This window comes from Gadus macrocephalus, chromosome 8 (assembly GCF_031168955.1).
Source record: "Gadus macrocephalus chromosome 8, ASM3116895v1".
Classification (NCBI taxonomy): Eukaryota; Metazoa; Chordata; class Actinopteri; order Gadiformes; family Gadidae; genus Gadus; species Gadus macrocephalus.
In genome coordinates, this window is record NC_082389.1 from 11956882 (window position 1) to 11980640 (window position 23759).

The following is a 23759-nucleotide window of genomic DNA, read 5'->3' on the forward strand; positions in this document are numbered from 1 at the left end:
AGAAAATTGTCAAAGAGTCTTGGTCCGTCTATTAATGATGTACTAATTCAATGCATTAAAACAATTGTAATACTCTTAATATACTACAGTTTATAGCGTATCCTGCTCCAATATTGCCCACGCTTATTTAAAGTCGTTCATTTGTTCTATAATGAAAACAAAATACAACTTTATTTTCTGGAATCAATGAACATATCCGGTGGCTAGTTCGAATTAACGTGTTGGTTTTACCTGGTTGACAACACTAAAATTAAGATGAAGAAGAATTTCATATAAATTAAGATGACAATTCTAAGGAATTCAACTTAACATAATACACTATATCAACGCTAGACAACGACGGTTATATATCATGGTATACAAAAAACGGACACCCAGATCTATCTAGAAATGAAAATAAGATGGGTGCATGGCGGACGGTGGCAGCAGCAGTGAAGCGTGACGGCAGCGCAGGGCGTGTGGCTTTAAGAAGCCCTCCTCCCCCTCCCCCCTCGGAGCTGTCATCGGCTCTCTGCTCTTAAACCGTGCTGCTGAAACCGTTTATCCCTGTTCAGGACTAGCAGCCATGGCTGAAATCAAGACAGGAATATTCGCGAAAAACGTCCAGAAAAGGCTCAGCAGAGCACAGGAGAAGGTGAGGCGCAGCGGGTGTGTAACGGGGGGGGACTGTGTATAGAGCGGGATCGCTCACGCCAAGCGTGTGTTTGTCATCGGGGCAGAGATGCTGTGGTGTTCGGGGGGAGCTGTCCAGCGTAGCGTTGGTGCTCGGTGTACGAGCAGCAGGCCGATTCCTCCAACATCACTTGACTTGGCCGCTTCCACGGAGTATATCAGGAACCACTAGAATGATCTAGGACACCAACATCCTGTATAGTTGAATACTAGCCATAAGCATTATATTTCATTGATTGAGTATTGATGAATCTAATGTCACACCGTCTAGGTGAGAACAGTGTGCAGGCTAAAACCCCCCGCACCACCACCAACCGTGCCGCTCAGAAGCATTGCGTTACAAACCCAGGCTTCAATTTAGACGAAATATTCAGCGCTCAATTATACATAATTAGCTGTGTTCTTGTAATAAGTCCATCGTGGGCCGGAGGATGACATGTCCAACGGTGCATTACACCTCGATATGTCGACATGAATGACATTTCCACAGCTCGACGTCCCACGTAGCAGGCCCCAAGACAAACTGCTGCTTGTATGTCATGTTACCCAAGGGAACGTCTTATTTGATCTTATCTAGCGGTATAGTCGTAATTTGACTGCAAGGTCGGCGGAAGGGGAGCTGAGATGTGAGATGGTGGTGTTTGGTGTGTGTGTGTGTGTGTGGGGGGGGGGGGGATGCCCTGCTCTGCGCTCTGCAGCATGACGTCAGAGATGGGGGGAGTCCTGTTCTTGTCAGAGACGTCAGTATTCGTGCGTGCGAGTGTGTGGGTGTGTGTGTGGAGCCGTCTATATACTATCTACTTAGTGTAGTAGGAAGGATAAGCAAGGTGTGTGAGGGGGGGGGGGGGGGGTTGCGAAACCAAAACAAATCTCTACTTTCACCCTCAGGGTTCAAATAATGAAGTAGACGATGGATCACAGCGAGATTCTCTCCCGTCCATACGTGTGTATTGATTTTACTAGGCTTAAATTGTTTTTTTGTGAATGAATATACTGGTTAGGTAGTGTAACATCTCTCGCTCTCTCCTTGGTCTTTGCCAATAGCAGAGTCAGAGGATCGGATTTCCTTAAATATGCTATTGTGGGAAGCTGCTTTATATAGCCAATAAGCCCAGATTTTGTCTATTCTTACAAATTAAATACAGAACAGATTGTTTTACAGCAGGCCAGGATATCTAATGTTATACTTTCACCATTTGGTACCATGAGTAGCCTAACATATTCTTAGCAGGGGTTGCCCCAGTGGGAATTTAACCACTAACCCTGGTAGTGTTAGCGTTTTATGAATATACCTCTCCCTCTTGAAGACTAACCAACCAGCTGTGAAGAGAGAGAGAGAGAGAGAGAGAGAGAGAGAGAGAGAGAGAGAGAGAGAGAGAGAGAGAGAGAGAGAGAGAGAGAGAGAGAGAGAGAGAGAGAGAGAGAGAGAGAGAGACTACTTCTGAGGTTAGGATGATGGTGAGGAGGATGATGATTTTGAGGCTGGTGGTGATGATGGTAGTGATGGTGGGGATGATGATGGTGAGGATGATGATGATGACGACGGTTGTAGTGGTGTGTGTGGTTTGCTAACCTTTGGTACCCTCTGCCTCTTCCTAGCCTGAACAATCACTGCCTCCACCTTTAACCCCCACGTATTACCCATTGATTCACATTGTCCTCATGGGAACAAGTAAAACACAAACTAGACGCTAGTCACAGTTTAGAGTTGTTGAGGAGAACCCTTTATTCAACAGGAGTAGAGTAAGTAAAGATACCGGTACATGTCTTCAAGGAGCCATGGTCAGATATCCAATCCAAGTAGGCCGGCAGACTTGGTTCACGTTCACAACATCAGTGACTAGCTTTTATTATCGCCCAGTTTGAAGTAGCACCCTTAAGATATCGGTACTTTCAAGGCAAACTAGCACTCGCTCTTTCCAGGCTTATGCTATACCTTTATGCTACATGTTGCTATGTGTTCCTTTGTGCAGCGTCTTTACAACAAGTCAATCCATGATGTAAATAATTAATAGATTGCCTGTTTCTGAAAGAGACACTGATAAGGTTCAGAGATTCGAACCAGTGCCGAAGTTTGTAGTAGTTTGTAGTCGTATTTATTTTTGTTTAATGAAGACAGGTTTGGCGGTATTTTGCTATATTTAATGACTGGTTAATGATTGGTTAGCAGAGTCAGACAAGTTTCTAGATTATAACCTCACAGAACGGTAAATATTCAAGCACCTCTTCAAGCACCAAATATATTACTTTAATGACAGGAAGGTTATCAGATTGACGATTATGTAGCATGCAGACCCTCGGATCTGCAGGAGGCTTTAGTGCTTGAGCTTTCACATGGACGTCTTGATAAATGACACCTGCCACCTCTGCAGGAAAATTGACACAAAGGAGATGGTGTCTGGTTCTCCTCATGTTCTCCTCTTACCTCGTAAGAATGCCCTCTCATTGGCCGTATAAAACTGTCTACTGTCGTCTCATTGGTCGTATGAAACACACAAACTGTCTACTGTCGTCTCATTGGCTGAATAAAGCACCCAAACTACTTCCTGCTGTGTCGGTGGCCAAAAAAAGCAACCAAACTGCTTACCATTGTTTTATTAGACAACAACTAAATGGCTTACTGCCTTCTAATTGGCCCACCCGGCATCCAAATGGCAGACTGCCATCTTATTGGCCAGATAACACACCCACCCAACCTTTGAATTTCCCCTGGGGATCAATAAATGATCAATCTATCAATCTATCTATCCTAACTGTATGCTGCTGTCTCATGGCAAATGTAAGGGGAAATTCTACGTTCACATTCTGTTTCTCTAAGTGCCATTTGTTGGCATGTGCCTTTTCCGTGAACCCCTTTGTTTTGTTTAAAAGCTGTAACTGAGCTCCTGTTCCCCAGGGGGGCACTTGAGCCCCAGGGGAAGGTCGAGAAGCCAGGGCTCCAAATGAGAGGGCACGGCTATGTCCTGTTTTATGACATCCGGACGAGGTTCATCGATAGTTTACCATCTGGTAACCAATACTAACATTTTTATTGGGGGGCAGAGCTATTCTCAGCATCCTGACAACACTGTATAAGAAGTAATTTTGTCAATGCTTTGGACAATCCTTGTGAAGCTCTTGGAGAGACTGGGTGAACTCCAATCTGAGGCCTCGGATGATTGTATGATTATTGATTTAGTTTGATGTTTGTTATATGTTTTTGTACCTTTATTACTTACATTTATTACACTAATTGTTATAAGTGCGGAAGGCTCTTTATTCCTACTCAGTTTATACAGAAACGATTGACGTTGGTCCAATATTCCCACCACACCATCTACAGCACCCAAACCGCTTTCTGTCTTATGGGACAAATAGAGGTTATGAGAAGTTCCTCCTCAAATAGAATGGCTACTACAGAACAGAATGTAAAAGAGTTCCATATCGATAATCTTATGCTAACACAAAAGCATGACTTCGACATAACACCACTTCCTTCAGATGTTGTCCTGACGCCCATGTAAGGCAACATCCACCTTTGGTGTGCTGGCCTGTTTATTGGCTGTCTAGGAAGAGGCTCCTGTGGGTCGTCAATCACTAAGAGGATTGGAGTGCTAGGGGGTGGAGCCAGCAGGTCTGAGCTGCTCCCGGAGATTAGCACCGTCTTCACACCTCTTAGACCAGAGATTTCACTGGTTCTTTATTTATAAAGGTGTTGTTTCGTTTGGGAAGGGTGATGGATAGCTATACCTGCCATATGTATTAAAGTGCATTAAAGTACATTTATAATAAAGTGAATGGAATATGTATATGAAATGTTGTCTTATTAGCTAATTTACAGTACTTGTGTTATGCTCCTAATTAAGAAATCTAACCTCCAAACTGATTCTATATGACTATCGATTCATCTTTACTTTTGGCCTTTAACTTTTCATCCCCTTAATGATAATAACAAAAAAAGAACGGCTAAATAATGGACAGACACAAATACATACAAACATACATGCATACCACATACATATGTACACACACACACACACCTACACACACACACACACACACACACACACACACACACACACACACACACACACACACACACACACACACACACACACACACACACACACACACACACACACACACACACACACACACACACACACACACATATATATATAAATAGATGTAGATTAGGCGAGTTTGAGTGAATCCAGATTAAATATTGCCCTAATTTTGACCAAACTGTGATCATCTCCCCAGGTTCTTCAGAAGTTGGGAAAAGCAGACGAGACCAAAGATGAACAGTTTGAGCAGGTCGTCGTCAACTTCAAGAGACAGGAGGTGAGATGAAAAACGATTCATTGTTGTTTATACATGACATATTACGATGAACACATGCATTGTAGTAACATATTCTGTAACTACTAACTACATATTCTTCAGTTTTCTCATACCTCTCTCTTCTTTCTCCCTCTCCCTCTCTCACTCTCTATTTTCTCTCTCTCTCTCTCTCTCTCTCTCTCTCTCTCTCTCTCTCTCTCTCTCTCTCTCTCTCTCTCTCTCTCTCTCTCTCTCTCTCTCTCTCTTTCTATATTTTTTTCTTTCTCCCAATGTACAGAAGTACTAAGTATCCTATTTGATATCTAGTTAGGAGGATCTTCTGTGCATTACGGCCAATCCTGCACATGTTTGTTCTTTCCAAGCAGAGAATAACAAAACCTGGAACAAAATGTTGCACAACCTAATATGGCTTCAGATTAATATAACGTGTGACAAAGATACACTTGTGTACAGTGTGTCAGCACGGACATTAATGTGATAAAAATATATGAAATATATAAAATATTAAAATTGCTGTATGCGTGTATGTAGCAGGTGTCCTTAAAGGTAAAACATGAGGGTTTAATTGGGTCGCAGAGGTATACAGAGAGAAACTGTGTGAAGCAGAAATTGTAGGGGGGGGGCTAAACTCATATGGTCATGTGATGAAGGAGGCGTAAACCCCCCCTCCTCTTTCCTCCCATCAGTCCGAAGGCTCCAGGCTGCAGAGAGAGATGAAGGCCTACATGGCTGCCATTAAAGGTAAACACACACACATACACACACACACGCACGCACGCACGCACGCACGCACGCACGCACGCACGCACGCACACACACACACACACACACACACACACACACACACACACACACACACACACACACACACACACACACACACACACACACACACATTTATGTACACATGCACATGCAAGCAATAATTCATGCATGCACGCACACAAAGGCACTGGCAGTGGCAAACGTACATTGGCATACGTCCATCCGCATACAAACACATGCATGCTGTGCACACACACACACACACACACACACACACACACACACAATTTGAACTGGGCATCATGAATTAGAACAGGTGGTCTAACAGCTGAAGGGTTCTGGTTTGAATCCCCTTTTCCTTGCTGTGCCCATGTGCCCTTTAGCAAGGCAGCCACTGTGTGTGTGTGTCTGTGTCTGTGTGTCTGTGTTTGTGTGCGTGAACGTGAATGTTTGTGCGTTTCTGTATGCGTGTGTGTGCACATGTTTGTTTGTTTGTGCTTGCTTGTATGTGTATGTGGTGTGTGTGTGTGTGTGGTGTTTGTGTGTGTGTGGTGTTTGTGGCGTGTGTGTGTTTGTGTGTGCTTATTAGGGCATAAAATGTAAAGCGCATATTTAACCCCAGTGATGCACTCTCCGTGTAGGTAGCGTCTCTTTAACACATGCCACCTAGCCTGTAGTTCCTTACCGCCTGATTAACCGGGAGGGACTCTGTCTGACCAATGGGCTGTGTGTGTTTCACAGGCATGCAGCAGGCGTCCATCAACCTATCAGAGTCTCTCCATGAGGTGTACGAGCCTGACTGGTATGGCAAAGACGATGTCATGGTCCTTGGTAAGGTCAGTCCAATCATATTCTGAACCCTGGTATCGCTGTGGTAACCCTAGCCAAGACACAATGGTTTTAGTTGAGTTCAACTTAACCCTGACTACATGGTGTTGAGTAACCTTAATCATGACTGTACGGTTTAAGAGGGGTTTTCAATTGAACCTAAATAGTTTGAGGTAATGCCATCAGTAACTGCTCATGATTTGCTAACAAGGGAAGATAAATGTATACTCGTGTGCTGCTCTCCTTGTAAACCGAACCTTACAGTAATCCTTGTACCGACACAATTCCATTTGATCTAAAGCTGTTGTTTGGAATCTTCCCCAACAGGACAGTGATGCATTGTGGGAAGATTTCCACAATAAGCTGGTGGATTCCACACTGCTCAACCTGGACGGCTACCTGACGCAGTTCCCTGACCTCAAGGTGAAGTCCCACACTCAGTCGCTCTCATTGAGTTGTAGGAGGGGAGTGTCTAGACTCTAGAGGACATTTCTAACACAGTAAGGCTTGAAGGGTCGGCTCTGACAGAAGCAGCTAGTGTATTGATGAGAGTGTAGGACTCCCGGCTGAGAGTTCTGGGTACGTTCACGGGGGTCTGATGTCAAATCATCACAGCTTGACAAAATAATGACAAATGCACCACTTTCCACTTTACTTTTTATATATAGGGACAGGGTTTCTAGTGAATTACATATTCTATCTAATTCCAGTCTCACTTAGTAAAAATATCGGTGTACACTAGCCGTTCATTTAGTTTGCTCTAAGAACCGTTGTGTTCACCTTGTGGATGTTTTGGGGTTGTCAACGCGTTGTTCTTCCTCTTTTTCATTCTCATTTTTATTTAACGATGAAAAGGAACACTTTGTACTTGGTGGCGTTCCCGCCACGAAAGGAAGGAAATGTTTTGTGTGACAAATCACACACGGCCGACTGTGTTCTCTGTGTTAAGGCGTTAAGTTGCTGGTCCACTGGTAGTGTCGTCCGCTGGATCAATGAATGTGATGGGTAACCAATGGGTTGGTGTCCAGACCAGGGTGGCCAAGAGGAGCAGGAAGCTGATCGACTACGACAGCGCTCGCCATCACATGGAGACGCTACAGGCGTCGGGGATGAAGAATGACCGCAAGATGGTGAAGGTGGGTCATCACCGCGTCGGCCCCGCCCACTTATTCGTACAGGACGCATCGTTACAAAGAGATGTTAAAAGACCCTTTGACGCCAGGGAGAAGGGCTTCATTTGAACTCGATTGAAGAGTCTTTTGTAGGACGTTGCTGGTGTCCTAATTAGTGAATTTTTTCACAAGGTTTGTGTCGTCATTAATTACTCTTAGTAGCGATTAGCACATTGAACAAGAGTTATTGTGTATCTTCTGATGAATGCTCTTTATATTTGAATGAAGCTGATAATGACCGAAATGAGTTAACCGTGTTGTAGATAGAGGCTTCTGTTTAACACTTGCTTGGTTTGTTTTCCTATTTTCCAGGCAGAAGAAGAGTTGAAAAAAGCTCAAAAGGTCTTTGATGAACTAAACGTTGGTCTCCAAGATGAACTGCCCACACTTTGGGACAGGTGAGTGTGTGTGTGAGTGTGTGTGTGTGTGTGTGTGTGTGTGTGTGTGTGTGTGTGTGTGTGTGTGTGTGTGTGTGTGTGTGTGTGTGTGTGTGTGTGTGTGTGTGTGTGTGTGTGTGTGTGTGTGTGTGTGTCTGTGTGTCTGTGTGTGTATGTGTATGTGTGTGTATGAGTTCCATGATTTTAAGAGGCAAACTGAAGTTCTTAGTTACAGTGAAAGTGGGTTGAATATATTGTGTAAAATTGTGTTAAATATACTGTAATATAATAATATAACCCCCATATAACTTACCTTACTGGTGCTAACAGTGTGTATTGATCTCTTTCTCTTATTCTGTCTCAGTCGCGTGGGGTTCTACGTGAACACGTTTAAGAACGTGACCAGCCTGGAGGCCAAGTTCCATCGGGAGATCTCTCTGGTGAGCACGCTAGGCACTGATCCAATCTGTTGATGAACGCAAACCATTATTGTATAAGGAAACTGGTCCTCATAGTCCAGGTCTCCAGATGAAAAGCCATAGAAACTGTATTGTGAGGTGCTCAGATTTCATTTGGTGGTAGCTGAACCCCTTAAGTGGCCGAGGGGAATCATGTATCAGTAAAAGTGTTGGATGGAGCCCATAGCCAAGAACAGCAGATATTCAGTTACGTGAATCTGTAAAAAACAGTTTAGAACAATGCTAAACCCTCTGCTTTTCAGAGTCTCCATAAGTATTGAACAACCAATGGTATTTAAAACGACCCTATGATAAAGCTACGAGTGCAAAACAAATGTAGCTGCTTCAAAAAGGTATGTCTTACATATTTGCTGTCCTCTGTGAATCTTGTAGCTCTGCAAGCAGCTTTATGAAGTGATGACGAAGCTTGGAGAGCAGCATTCAGACAAGATGTTCACCATCCAAGGAGCACCAAGGTTAGCTTCTCCCTAGCATGCTACAGGGAAGTGTCACTGGGATTTGCATTAGCATTACTATCTATATCATCCCTTTCCTATGGTTTACTATCATAACTTGATTTAAGTTTGTGTCTTTACCTACCGTAAGTTTTTAAAAACACGAGCTAACGTCATGAATTGACAAATCTTGTCAGAGTTTGTCAGAACATAATGAAAGGACATTCATTAATAATGTGTCAATATTTTAAATAGCTACTATATTAATAAATACATTCTAATGAAAGGGATTGTGTTACATGACTTGCTGTCTTTTATAGGCGTTCTTCTAACAGGCCGAAGCGGTAAGGTGGTTGTTAGTCTAGTTGTAAAGACACCGTCAGTTGAATGCTAGAAGATTCACTGGTTGGCTCTGTGAGTCGATGTTCCCCAAAACCAACTCGATTGGTCCAATTAATTGGTCTGTTTATGGCAATCATGTTATCAGAGGATTACCATAAACCAGATTGCTAGTTTGTCGGTGAATGTACTCATTCCGTCTTTGTCTCCCGGTTCGGTTCCACAATAGCAGTGACTGTTTATCCATTGGTCCCTCTTAAGCTAGTACCCCAACAGTTGACAAAGCAGCTCCATGAAGTCCTGTGTCGATTATTCTGTCAGCACGGGGAGCTGGGGCGACACTGGGGTTAACCTGTCGTCTCTGTGGTGGTCTCCAGTGACTCGGGACCGCTCCGTCTAGCCAGAACCCCGTCCCCGCCCGACGATGATGACGACAGCCCCCCGACCAGCCCGGAGACGGGAACCAACCACATGCTGATGCCCCACTCGCCCGGACCTCCGCGACCCAAATCCCCCATGCAGGTACTCCCCCAATGGAAACTAGTGTGGTGTTTAGGCAGAAAACAGGGGGGGGCATTGGATAAAACACATACCTGTAGTGTAGCAGCTGACCTTAGTTTTAAAGGTGACATATTATCCCACCAGGTGTGAGTGTGATTAGCCATAACAAGCCGTTTTGAAAACCGGCCTCTTTTCCGACAACCCAAGTGGGCGTGTCCAGCTCGATGTATGCTTGATAGATCAGTCTACCAGCCTATCCAGTGGACTGTAGCAAACGTTGCTCATCTATCCGTCATACATCTAGGTGGACACACCATCTTGTGAAGTCAGAAGACGCTGATTTTTCAAAACGGCTTGTAATGGCTAATCACACTCACACCTGCTGGAATAATATGCCACCTTTAAGATACGGTTTCTTCTATTAGTTCCAACCAAATGCTCATTGTTGTTCATCATATTTATCCAACATAAGCTTTCCTTAAATCTCCCTACTTTGGAGATCTCTCATTCTGGTTCTCTATTTCTGTTGTCTTAGTGCTATCACTTAATGTTCTCTCTTTCTAATCTATGATTTAATGTTCTATGGCTTTGAGTAATGTGTGTGTCGAGAGTTAGTAGCCTATTTAGATTAAGCAGCCTACCTAGAGTTAGTAGCCTACTTTGTCCTAGCCTACTGTCTGGACTCCAAAATTGAGATACGTCAGGCAATTGTCCATAGGATGTATGAGATTAAGGCAGCAGTATCGTTGTTTGGTCACTGGTCTATGCAATGTTTTGTTTTTGCTGTTATCAGACATATTTTCTTTGCGGCTAATGTTAGCCTGTTGCCTTTTTAACGCTTTTTTGCTGCAAACTATTGTCTTTAATTGGTGAGTGGATATGTAAACTATTCAGTCTTGTGCGTAGAAAATTGAGCATAGCAAAGTGTATAGCCAGCTATCACTTTGTAATTTAATTTAAACGTTTGGTTTTCCTTTCCTTCTAGACGTTTACTATGTTCAAATGTATTTGTGAAGATATAGTAGACATATCTATTGTTGTTGTGAACTACAAAATCATTACCATTTCCTCAAGTTACATGCTTGAGGCCCATTCATTTCTCGGTGTCTCTTCGTAGCATGTTTTCCTTGTTCTCATTATTCCTCTGTCTCTCTCCATCTTCCTCATTTGTGTTTTTACCATGGTAAGTGACATTCTTCCTTGGTGCTAGCACTCTTCCCTTCGTAGCTGTTGTAAACCAGTAATAGACGCATTCTCCCCATTCATTGTATCTCTTTGTCGCTATTATGATGTTTTTATGTCGATGTGGTGCACCGTCAACATGATCAAAATGATAGTCATTCATAATGTTACTCTTCACAATGTTGAAATCTGCACTTCTGAGCAGACTTAACAGTCCAGTCCAGATAGATTGATAGGTAGATAGCTTGATAGATGGGTGTATGGATGGATAGACAGACGTACAGACAGTCAGACAGACAGACAGACAGACAGACAGACAGACAGACAGACAGACAGACAGACAGACAGACAGACAGACAGAGACAGACAGACAGACAGACAGACAGACAGACAGACAGACAGACAGACAGACAGACAGACAGACACAGACAGACAGACAGACAGACAGACAGACAGACAGACAGACAGACAGACAGACAGACAGACAGACAGACAGACAGACAGATAGTTTCCCCGAGGGGGAAATTGTAACAGCAGCAGCGAATAAAATAAAGAATCAACATTAATAGACAGGTAATATTAAAATGAATACAAATGAAAGTCTAGGAGAGGTGTCTCATCCGCGGTTCAGTCGCTAACTGGTAACACATTGTATTTGACTCCTCCCCCCCCAGCCGAGAAAGGGTCCCCCGGTGCCTCCTCCCCCCAAGGCCACGCCCACCCGGGAGGTGGCCCAGGAGCAGATCATCGACCTGTTTGGAGGGGACTTCCTACCAGCACCCACGCCCTCACAGGTACGACCTGTCAGCGGAGAACTGCTAATCGGTACCACGGTACCAAGCAAGGTCTCCCAGGGTGTTAGCGTTAAAACACAACACAGCCTCTTTGCTACTCTCCATTTTATAAGCACTAAGTGTGAAGTAACATAATGAAGGAACTTGGTTTAACAAATACAACTTACAGGTAGGACCGCTAGTCGATGCTGCCCTCTAGTGGACAGTGAGTTAAACGATTTCAGACAAATTACACAGAGGTATTTCAAGGAGGGGTTGGGATCAACTGTGTGATTTTAAACAAGTATTACCACTCAAATAGTAGCACTACAGTATCAGTTACTAGGCTGGTGCTGGCCACCTTGAGACAGCCTGTATGAGGACGGTTTGAGCGGTTATAGTATCAATCTGCTGGTCATCTGAAACCCGGTACACACATAGCTCGGATCACTATCATATACATTTAACTGTTGATGTATATTGTATGTTCATAATCCATACAGTGTGTTGTGCATCCAATATCAAGTCTGTGTAGCGTATCAGTATGTCTGACAGTTTTCTCTCAGGAGTCAGGTTCAACCTCTATGGTGCGTCTCATCTCTGTTATTGAAAATAATCTATAAATACACACAAACACGCACAAACACATTTTTTAGGACTTATTAGAGGGAATTATAGAGCATAACATAGTTACGGATTAGCTTGTGATGTGGTTAGCGAACATGATGTGGTTAGCGGCGTGCTAACGTCTCTGATGCGCGTGTTCTCTCACGACAGCCCAATGAGCGACCCGGAGAGTCACTCATGGATCTGGACTTTGATGCCTTCCAGCCGGACGACAGCGTGTCGCCCATACCTCAGGTTCTTGCTCTGACAAAGCTTCCGATCTAAATTCTAGGTTTCCAAAAATGTGTTTTCAGATGAGAGTCCAAGGATGCAGAGGGATGGGTTATCCCCATGGTTCTGAGCCACTCTACTTTGTGATACTTTCCTTTATAGATCACATTGTCGTTCTGTAGGAGTGTTATAAAGAGCGATGTTGTTTATGAAATGTGCCACACTCCGTGTTGCTGGCGCTGCCATCATCACCACATAATACAATACGATAGGATGCAATAAACACTATCAATCCCTGAAAGGGAAATTAGATGCTACCACATATATGCACGCAGGACATCGAAAACAGGCATAGTAAGAGAAGATGTGCTTTGTAAATCCCAGATGGGACATTCTGGAACCCTTGACAGTTGGGAGACCACAATCACACACACACACACACACACACACACACACACACACACACACACACACACACACACACACACACACACACACACACACACACACACACACACACACACACACACACACACACACACACACACACAAATGCAACAGTTAAGAGCAGTCAGTAGGAAATCTGCAACTGTTGCTAGGAAACAGTGGGAGATTCTAACAGAAGGAAGGGAAATTATAGAGCGCTGTTCTTCTCATCTTATTAAGGATGCAGTTAATTAGTCTGTTCGTCAGCTGTGTAATTGACGAGACCTGATTTCCTGTTCCTGTTTCTGAGGAGTTTCAATAAACCATACATCTGGTCACCACCAGACCAAATTAGCCTCTATCAGCAAAACCACTGAGTTTGGATTGAGGATGGGGGGGGGGTAATGCACTTATATTTCATTTGAAAAGGGATGTACGGCTTACACTTTATTTATTAAAAGTTAAATAAATAGTAATGATTGGATTTTACGCCTAAATAAGATATCCACATGCCTTAACCTTATCTCACCAGCAGATGATTTGACTGATTAAAAAGTTTGTGGTCTACAGTTACAGTTTAGCTAGCTAGCCTATCAATCTATCAATTGATGTTTTAACATCGTCATTATCAATATGTTTCCCCCCCTGCAGACGGCTGTCCCTTGGGATATGTGGTCGGTGAGTCACCGTTGACATTTATTCTACCCACAAACCAGTTTTAATTTCACGCAGAGAATTCAGCCCTAGATATATGTGTGGTTTTTGAGCTAGTTATAGCAAGCTATTTGTACTAAAATACTTTTTTTCGTTTCTTTCAGGGAAGTGCTCAACCAGCACAACCTGTAAGTGGTCACTCACAATTGTCGCACAAAACATTCTTCACAAAGAACACTCCTCATTTTTATTTCTCATTCGATGTAATCACAGTGTATGTATATAACCATGGTGATGGTATGCTAATCATCTCTGTTTGTTTACGATGCAACTATCTAGATATACACCTGCACACCAACTTCATCAGCCAAAGGACACTATTCACGTTTTCATTTTGGTCCGATGGGCTCACAGCTTTGTTCTGCTTTTGGATCGTAGACTTGTGTTTCAGAAGCCTGTAATCCTCATTGCAGGCCCAATGTCAAACTACTTTCGTCGTCAAATTCAATCCAAAAGCAGAAGAAAGGCTTTATTGCCCCCAGTTCAGTTTAAATGTCACGTAATTCAACTTAGTCACTTCTCATCACCCATACATGCATCTGATAGTGGAGGAGGGGCTGAGGTAGAGGAGGAGGGGCGGGGCTGACACAGGGGCTGCTAGCGGCGATGGGCGGAGCCTACAGCAACATATTGTCCAACTTATAACCCTTTTAATTCCCCCAACCCCAACCCCCCCGCTCCCACACACATACACACACACAAACACACACACACCCTCCCCAACGCAGGCGGCCGACAGCGGCTTTGGCTTCGTGGCGGACTGGTCAGCTGACTTTGGCGGCGCCGGCGCTAACGGAGACGGCCCTGTGGCCCCGGCGGGAGCAGAGAGCGCTGGGTGGCCCGCGGCCGAGGCCTCCCCGGCGGCCTGGCCCGCGGCCGAGGCCCCCCCGCCCCCAGGGCCCGATGACGCCCAGGCCTGGCCCGCGGCCAAGGCCCCCCCGCCCCCAGGGCCCGATGACGCCCAGGCCTGGCACGCCGGGGGCGGTTGGGCGGAGCAGGAGCCGGAGGACACTGCCGCCGCAACCCCTCCACCAGCAGCAGCAGCAGAAGAAGCTCCACCAGCAGCAGCAGCAGAAGAAGCTCCACCAGCAGCAGCAGCAGCAGAAGCTCCACCCCCAGCAGAAGCTCCACCCCCAGCAGAAGCTCCACTGCAGCCCGTGGAGACCGCCGCAAGCCCGACGTCGGCCGCTCCCGTTGAGGTTAGCGGCCCGGCCCCTGACCCCATCACTAACCCCGGCTTTGATTTCCCCGCAATAGGGGGTGACGTAGCACGACCGCAGGGGGGAGGTCCCACGCACCCAACCGGTGCTGAGGAAGAGGAGGGAGAGGAGCAGGGAGAGGAGGAGTGGGAGGAGGAGGAGGAGGAGGAGCTAGTGGCCAGGGCAGCAGGTGGAGGTCCGACAGGGGGGGAGGCGGGGCGGGCGATGGAGGACAGGAGGAAGTCTACCCCGGGGCTGATCATCACCAACGAGCACGGGGAGGAGATCGAGGACCGCACGGAGGGCGGGGGGGCGTACGGCTGGGGCGGCCCCTGCTCCTCGGAGGACTCCGGCTCCGAGTACGGGACGTCCGAGGAGTGGGGGGGCGGAGGCCAGGAAGAGGGGGGGTGGGCCGGTGGCGACGCCGACGAGTACACCCCAAAGGGGTCCCACGGGGGCTGGGAGGCGGACGACGACGGGTTCGTAGCGGACGGCTTCGCGGCTGACTGGTCCCAGACCCCCGGGGGCCCCACGGAGTACCAGGGTCCTGACCCGTCAGCCCAGGGGCCGGGTGGGGGCGCGGGGATGGCTCCGTCGACGGAGTCCCCCGCCGCTGGGGGATTCACCTCCGACCTCTTCGCCGACACGCCCGGCGGAGGATTCGACGCTGATCCTTTCGGCGGCTTCCAGCGAGACCCCTTCGCTCAGGAGACCGGGGGATTCCCGTCGGACCCCTTCGCCGAAACCCAGGGAGGAGACGCGCTGGGGCCAGGGCCGGGGGCGTCCCCTCCTACGAGCGGACCCCCGGGGAGGTCAGGCCTCTCGGTCACCTTCGCCGACCCAGAGCCTGGGGCCGGCGGGGGAGACCCCGCGGCCCGGAGCGATCCGTTCGGTCCGTCCCCCGCAGGCGACGCGTTCCTGGCCGATTTCAACTCCGACCCCTTCGGCGAAGGAGGAGGGGGAGGAGGGGGGGGCGGGGGCGCTGGGTGGGACAGTGACCCCTTTGCCGAGGGATTCAAAGCCTCCTTCCCGGACGCCGGCGGGGCTGACGGCGTTGGCGCGGGGGGCTGGCAGGAGGTGGGCGCCGGGGGCGTCGGTGAGGATGAGGATGACTTTGGTGAGTGCGGCGACACCTTCCTCCCAGAATCCTCGGGCGGCCCGGACGCCGCCGCCTATGTGGTCGTCCCACGGCCGCACAGAGAGCCGGAGAGCTCGGACATGTCCGAAGACGAGGCCGCCAACAAGCGCTATGGGAGGTTGTACCAAGATATAGAAACAGAGAAGGACGAGGTACTTCAACCGAAACCCAAACCCCCGTCTGTTTGTGGCAGCCTAGCAGAGAGACTAGCGCTCCTAGACCCGAGGACTCCGATAGAGAACCCCCTGCCTTTGTTCCCGGGCCACCGAAGCCTAAAGAATGAAGACATTTGGTGCGCCCCCCCTCAGTCCTGCCTGGACCCTAGACTCAGACACCCCAACCCCAAATCCCTCCCTGGCCTCCCCCCCCAACATCCCCTCAATCTCCCCGACTGCTTGCTCTTTCTCTCTCTCTGTCTCTCTCTCTCTCTCTGTCTCTCTACCTCTCTCTGTCTCTGTCTCTCTCTGTCTCTGTCTCTCTCTCTCTCTCTCTGTCTCTCTACCTCTCTCTGTCTCTGTCTCTGTCTCTCTCTCTCTCTCTGTCTCTCTACCTCTCTCTGTCTCTGTCTCTCTCTGTCTCTGTCTCTCTCTGTCTCTCTCTCTCTCTCTATCTCTCTCTATCTCTCTCTCTCTCTCTCTCTCTCTCTCTCTCTCTCTCTCTCTCTCTCTCTCTCTCTCTCTCTCTCTCTCTCTCTCTCTCTCTCTACCTCTCTACCTCTCTCTCTCCCTATCGCTCTGCTTGTCCATTGGTCCATCCCACACATTTTGCATTTGCATCCGATTTCAATTCCAATGTCACCACGCATCTCCCAACTGTTGTTTGTGTGGGCGAGCTATTAACTTGTGTTTCTGGTTTGATTTAGGGGACCAATGCTTTTAATGGATTTGCTCAGGTAACTAAGACTCGCTAGAAAACCAGGGATCCATTTTTTTAATTCTTTGGCTATACTGAGTACAAACATAATCCTAATTAATAATATTACGTTGTATCGTAAAGGATAATTCCAGTACTTCCAGTAATATATTTTAAACTGAACTAAAAGAATAACTTTATTTCAAACTTCAAAATTCACTTTTTTCTGATACCTCTATATGATGCTTTTAAACATGATTGAAAACAACAAATATATACTTGTATAACGATTGGAAGCAAACACGAAAATGTGTTTGAAACATTAATACTAAATACTAAACGATATTGCACTAACTGTATAATCACATCATCAGCCCCTTACTAACATGCATGGTATATTATTCCCAGCTTGTGTTTCTGCCCGTAATATTCTGTCTTTACATATTCTGTTTTCACCATTCATCCTGAAGGAGGAAGCTGGATCCTCGTTCTTTGCAGACTTTGATAACATGGTGAGTCTACCGTTGATTACTTCAAGTTAAAGAGACATGTATAAGGTCATATGTGTCAAACCTGTATCAGTCTAACATTTTCTCTTTGGGTCAAATTTGAACTCTGCAGGACAAACGTTTAAAACAATCCTTGTCATCTTTTTTTAGCTCTGTAACTCTGTGAGTGAAAATCAAACATTTAATATAACCATCTCGAAATGGACTTGCTTATTTCCCTGTAGATTGTTGAAGTTGTTACATTTTTTTCACCCGTTATTTGTTAATTTGATGCGATTTGATGTCAGGATGTCAGGAACCTTTCTTTACTCTGTGAAAGTTAACCTGAGGATTCATTCAGGCTTGAAGCATTACCCGCGCTTTTACTTTGATAACCTAAACTAACGTAAAAAAGAAACGTCACTAAATCACCGGCCCGCTTCACGGCGCACAACACAATAAAGCAATAAAGTCTGGTTTAACCGACACCTTCCCTTGGCTGTGGGGTACAAGAAGGACAGCGGGGACGCGGTCAAAAGCCCCCTCACCACCAACACAGCAGCCCCATCGGTCGATGAAGCCGCCGAAGCGCCCGCCGCGACGGGGTTGGCGAACGAGGAGGACGAGCTGCTGGTGGAGGCTGCCTCCCCATTGGAGGCTGAGGCAGAGGGGGCGGAGGCAGCGGGCGACGTGCCGGAAGATGTCACCGCAGCAACGGCAGAAGAACCGGTGGATCGATCCAGCGCCGAGGCCCAGGCGGAGGAGGTTGACGCCAGCCCGACGGAGGCAGTGGTGGTGGAGGAGGTGAAGGGGGAGGTGAAGGAAGAAGTGACAGAGGAGGTGAAGGACGAGGTGAAGGAAGTAGTGACAGCGGAGGTGAAGGAGGAGGTGAAGGAGGTCACCCCCACAAGTCCAAAGGAAGAGGAGAAGCTGGCTGTGAGTGGGATGAGTTGTCAATTCTGTTCACCTGCTCCTCCCCGCTGATGCCCTGTCACCCATGCTGTCACGTTAACGTTCATCGCCGTGACGATCAGCTTTATTTAAACTTTCACGTCATCAGCTTGATTTCCGTCATCAAACTCATCGCCGTCATTTCCATCATCCCCATCATCTTTGCAGTCATATTGTTCCTCATCTCCCTCATCATCATCTTCATCATCATCATCATCATCATCATCATCATCATCATCATCATCATCATCATCACCATCATTGCTATAAACCTTCCTTATCATTCATCCATGGTTTTCTTTTGTGTAAGGATTTTAAGATGTCCAAGTTTTGGTGCTCATAATCATCATCCATTTTATTGGATACTGTTCAAGCTAAATCCTAATTGGTGGAAGATTCATCATCCAATAATGTATCCAAAAAATACAATTTAATACAAAAATAACAAATCTACAAATGCAAACATTTTCTTGCTGATTTCAACACGTTTCCTATCATTCCACCATGAATGAAACCGTGTAAGGATTGTGTCCACTACTAATATGATGCTGTGTTTCCAGTCCCCAGTGTCTGCTCCTGTGGAGGTGGCTGTCCCAGAGCCAGACATTATACAGGTACGTCTCCCACACCTGATGGCATTAAGTTGAACTCTCTTGGATTTAGGGTAAAGGCTATTTTTGGTAAAAGACTACTGCAAAGTTTTAACCTACGTTTATTCAGTTGTGTGAACTCTTGGTTAACTTCATTTAGATCCAGTTGTGTTGATACGTTTTACTCCTTATTTAATATTTTATGATAGACTTTTTAAGTCCATTTAATGCAATTAACGGGATACCAAATTTAAATAGAAACACATATAACAACTTTTCAGCATAACCCATTTTTCACAAATAATATTTTCCACAATCTCGATTATACTACTACTACTATTTATTCATTTTAGAAATGTCTTTCTAGTTCATTTTAAATGCATGGCATTAAGGATGGATTAGGCACAGGTAGCCATCATAAAGATGCCCACAGGCTGAAGAAATGGGCCATTGAACCCAGAACCTTCTTCATCTTGAATCCTGACCCCATGCGGTTTCTAAACTGTCCACTGCTTTGTCCCGTTATGTAGATCCCCACTGCCGAGGAGGACAAGATGACTTCATCCAGCGAAACAGACCCTCTGGTACAATAACAACACACTGTGTACCAGTGGTGTATGATAATGAGTTACTAATGCATTGTCTAGCTCTTCATCGCGTTTGGGGAATGTATCACGGCGTGGAGGCTAACTCCTCCCTTTAAGATGATGAACGTTTGCCTTGTGTGTAGGAATCTGCCACGACCCCAGAGGAGCGGAGAGAGAGCCCCATCGAGGACAGCTCGGTAAGCCCTCCTCATGTCTGATCCTCACCTTACATCTGGCCCAGCATCACGGACCAATAGAAACAAAAGACTCGGTGTACAGTCGCTGATGTTTGTTACTGCTGTCTGTACCGTCACCAAACAAACCCTGTGTCCAACATTCAGCATATAGTCGAGGTTAATCTATTGCTTCAATACATTTGAAAAATACACGTTTGTAGAGAAGATTCCTTAGGTACAATCCTTTAAAGTGTGGAACACACTGGCCCAACCGTTGGCCATCTGAAACATTTGGGGAGACTCAGACGAGTTCGGGAACAAATCTGTTGTGTGTGTGTGTGTGTGGGATGCTTTTGGAACCGCGCGGACGGTGTCCGGTCCGATTCAACATTCCAAGTCTGAGAGTGTTGGCGGGTGATGATTGGAGACTCTGATTGGTTGTTTGCTGCTAGTTGTGTGCTGCTAGCAAACAATCTGCAAATCAGCGCGGTGTGGGAGGGGCAGAATAGCGCCACGAGACTAGCGCAACCCGATGTTAAGGAGACTTATTACACCTCGCGCAAGAGCAGTACGTACTGTGTAGTTGGCAGTAGTCTTCGCGGTATCTTCCAATGCAACTCTTCTACAGGTCAGTCGAGAGACAACGGAGTGGTCGGAAGAAGGCAGTTGGCCGTTGGTTTGAGTCTGCGCTGTGTGTGTGCCCCTTAAGTGTAACAGGAACACTGTTGAGTGCAGATGTGTCCGTTTGTAAGCATAAAAAAGAATCACATACTAAGTATACATAAGTATGAATGTCTGTGTTTGTTTTTATCGCCTAGAAAACGATGCCTATCCCTTCCGTGGTGATTGAACCCGCGTCCAGTAACGAGGGTGATGACGACCGCGACGTGGACATCATTTCCCCCGTCGCCGCCATCAGTGACAACGGCGTCATGGCGACAGAAGCCAAGGTGTCCGGAGCCGCCGCTGGTGGCCATGGGCTCCCCGACGGCTTCCTCTACAAGGTGAGAACCACGGTCCAGAACCTTCTAGAACTTTACAAAACCCTGCTAGAACTCTCCAGACCCTTATCATATCATACTATCAAACTACAGAACCTTTAAGTACTCATAGAACCTCCTTCATTTTTGAATGGGCATAAACATCCAACTACATGGCCAACAGGTGGAGACGATGCACGACTTTGAGGCGGCAAACTGTGATGAGCTGGAACTGAAAAGGGGGGATATGGTCCTGGTGGTGCCCACAGCCTTACTGGAGGACCAGGTCAGTAACACATGTTGGCAAAGGAACATAGCTCTGAATGTTACACAACTCTAGATTATTTTGAGATTTTGTGAAACAATAAGTGATTTTATGTTGTGGTCTGGGACATGGTTACAGTGGTCCGACAAAATGATAAGTCAAATCGTCACAGACCAACCAATTCTATATCTGACGTTAACCAATCTATGAAACAATAATGTATCAATGACATTCTAACGGCCCAGTGACGACCTTGGAGCGCTACCGTCCCTGATCCAGCTGTGGTGTGTGTGTGTGTGTGTGTGTGTGTGTGTGTGTGTGTGTGTGTGTGTGTGTGTGTGTGTGTGTGTGTGTGTGTGTGTGTGTGTGTGTGTGTGTGTGTGTGTGTGTGTGTGTGTGTGTGTGTGTTGTTCTGTAGGATGCCGGCTGGCTAACAGGGTTCAAGGAGAGCGACTGGAAGACGCTCGGGACTGCTGCCCCTCGAGGACTTTTCCCCGAGAACTTCACACAGCGGGTGGACTAAAAAGGGGGAACAAATAAAAAAGGGATCCCCCGGGAGTGGGAGAGGAGCGACCGGGAGGGAGAGGAACGCATGACCATGCTTCCCAGTCTTAAAACATGTAGCTGTGTTCTGAACCCCACTCGTACCACCGGTACGCAGCAGGGGGAAAATAACAACAGGTGAATCATCGCGGAAAAAATGTAACTTTAACCTCCGAGAAAAACCATACAGCAGTATAAGAAACACTAGTGTATACTCCAAGTTAGCAAAGTAAAACAAAAACGACACAAGCATGACGTGATTAATAGGTCGATCCCTCCTTTTGAATCCGAGAAATGTGTTTGTGTGTATGTTGGAGAAATATGTAAGAAGTGATGTGCGTGTGTGTGTGTGGTTGTGTTTGTTTGGGAGCATGGGGACCACTACACCACCCAACCCCACCCCGACCCCCGACCCCCGACCCCCCCCCTCTCCCATCTGTTACCAGATAAAGAAACCGTGGAAGATGTCGTCCTGATTGCTAACGTGACCTTCTCCTCTTCCGCTCAGAGTGTCTTGTTATTGGTTGCGACGGAGCAGCCCAGCAGTCCGTATCGATGTGATCTCTCTTTAACCCTTTTCACCTGAGTGTTTACATGAGGCATTTCAATGTTTCTTTGAATAAAACCGTTGTTACGTTGTTACCCAGCAGCCGTTGTTAGTGTAACGTTGTCGTGGAAGCGCCGCCGGGATGCGGCAGTTGGTCGATGACTCGGGCGCTTGATGCGTGGAATGGTGCGTCGGCCGTCATTGAGGTTTATGTTTTGCGGTGCTTTTGCCAAAATGAATTGACAATAACTATTTGGTCATCTGAGCATGTGCGTTTAAACATGCAAAGGATATATCTCACTCTTGAAAAAGTAATAAAAGCGTATCTTCCTGGTATTAAATGAATCGTTGTATATCTTTTGAACCCGTCCCTATTTTTCCTCCTGAATAGATGTTTATATCATTTCAAGAGATCTGCATAAGATAAACTCTGTGCTCATATAAATGTACCTTTCTATATTTGAGTTTGTGTTCACAGGTACACGATGTTGGAGTGAAAAATAAACTGATATGCAGCTATGTGTTAAATTGTTGGACTTCTCACAGTTGGGACTTTACATATATCCGCAGTCCAACTGTGCAGTAGATCAATGAGTATGACGTCACTTCCTCTTGTGCTACTGTAACCCCCTTTCCATTGATTTTTTGTGATGTACATACCTTGATTATTTACCTAAAGGCAAATAAAGATTAAATCACATGTTCAAGTTATTATTTTCTATGCTAAATAATATATTATCAGCTAAATCGTTTTAGAAAAGCAATTTGCTAATAGGCATCTTATAATCGTTGCTTGTTGAACATCCTCATTGATTTAACAGGTGAAACGGATGTAATGAGTTCAATGAGATCAATCTGATTCGAATATTGCAATTGAAATATTGAATTGTCATTTCAATTTTTATTTCATTGGGGTCAATGCTTCATTATATATATATATATATATATATAGCCTATATATATATATTTTTTTTTTAAATCATGGCTCAAATTTTATTAGAAAAACTCTTGAACGTCAATTCTGCGCATCATTGTTTGTTTAGTGCCACCATGTGGTTAACTAATAGAATTACAGTAAGTATACACTTTATGACCATGAACCTAAATGCACAGAAGGTGAAGCAGATCAGAGGTTACTAAAGAAACAAGAAAAGTGAAAGCTAGATGAAGCCTAGGATATATGATTGTTTATCATGCTTGATTTGTGATTGTGTTTATTTAAAGTCTAACCCTATAACCCAAAGGGTTAGTAATGGGGTTCGATACCTGTAAAGATTATTCAAACTTACGTTCGTACTGTTCTGGTAGTACAGATACGGTGAGTGACCGGCTTGGACCCAGACCGTTCGAGAGCTGACGATAAACCACCTGAGAAGATGTTTAACAACCGCCATGCATGTAACCTATGTAGAACGGTTTCAACACGTTGAACGGATATTTATATTGAAAAGGGGACTCGTTTACTGCCACCCTGGGCCTGTGGGCTCATTGTAGGATTATATTACACTCACATGTGCCCAGCCTTAGTGCTCGTTACTTCTATACATGGCACCTAGGTTTGGAAAACTTTTGTGTTACAGTTGTGGAAACTCCATAACATTGAGTTATGGTACTAGAGCCA

The 23759-nt window shown here is 45.8% G+C and overlaps 1 protein-coding gene across 9 annotated transcripts; it reads left to right on the forward strand.

Moving 5' to 3' along the window:
* The first annotated feature begins 475 nt into the window (after positions 1 to 475).
* On the forward strand, positions 476 to 22838 carry amph (amphiphysin). Of its 9 annotated transcripts, XM_060059026.1 has the most exons (25): positions 476 to 634; positions 4915 to 4995; positions 5682 to 5736; positions 6502 to 6596; positions 6916 to 7011; positions 7617 to 7724; positions 8073 to 8158; positions 8502 to 8577; positions 8989 to 9071; positions 9767 to 9911; positions 11747 to 11866; positions 12623 to 12706; positions 13760 to 13786; positions 13927 to 13950; positions 14551 to 14890; positions 14939 to 15021; positions 17022 to 17051; positions 17482 to 17523; positions 18013 to 18435; positions 19011 to 19064; positions 19571 to 19624; positions 19771 to 19824; positions 20622 to 20807; positions 20968 to 21069; positions 21467 to 22838. In XM_060059026.1, the coding sequence occupies exons 1-25, from the start codon at positions 566 to 568 to the stop codon at positions 21569 to 21571; spliced, it is 2622 nt and encodes an 873-aa protein (XP_059915009.1). In that variant the 5' UTR covers positions 476 to 565; the 3' UTR covers positions 21572 to 22838. The 9 variants fall into 9 exon arrangements, with proteins under 9 accessions (XP_059915009.1, XP_059915004.1, XP_059915006.1 ...); XM_060059021.1 differs by having other exon boundaries at positions 14551 to 15021; XM_060059023.1 differs by having other exon boundaries at positions 14551 to 15021; positions 18016 to 18435.
* The last annotated feature ends 921 nt before the right edge of the window (positions 22839 to 23759 follow it).

Excerpts from the sequence above, each read along its gene's own strand:
- amph (XM_060059021.1), top strand. The coding sequence starts at position 566 with ATGGCTGAAATCAAGACAGGAATATTCGCGAAAAACGTCCAGAAAAGG. Across the intron at positions 13,951-14,550 it reads GTGCTCAACCAGCACAACCT|GCGGCCGACAGCGGCTTTGG; the intron begins GTAAGTGGTCAC and ends TCCCCAACGCAG. Across the intron at positions 17,052-17,481 it reads CTTTTAATGGATTTGCTCAG|GAGGAAGCTGGATCCTCGTT; the intron begins GTAACTAAGACT and ends TTCATCCTGAAG.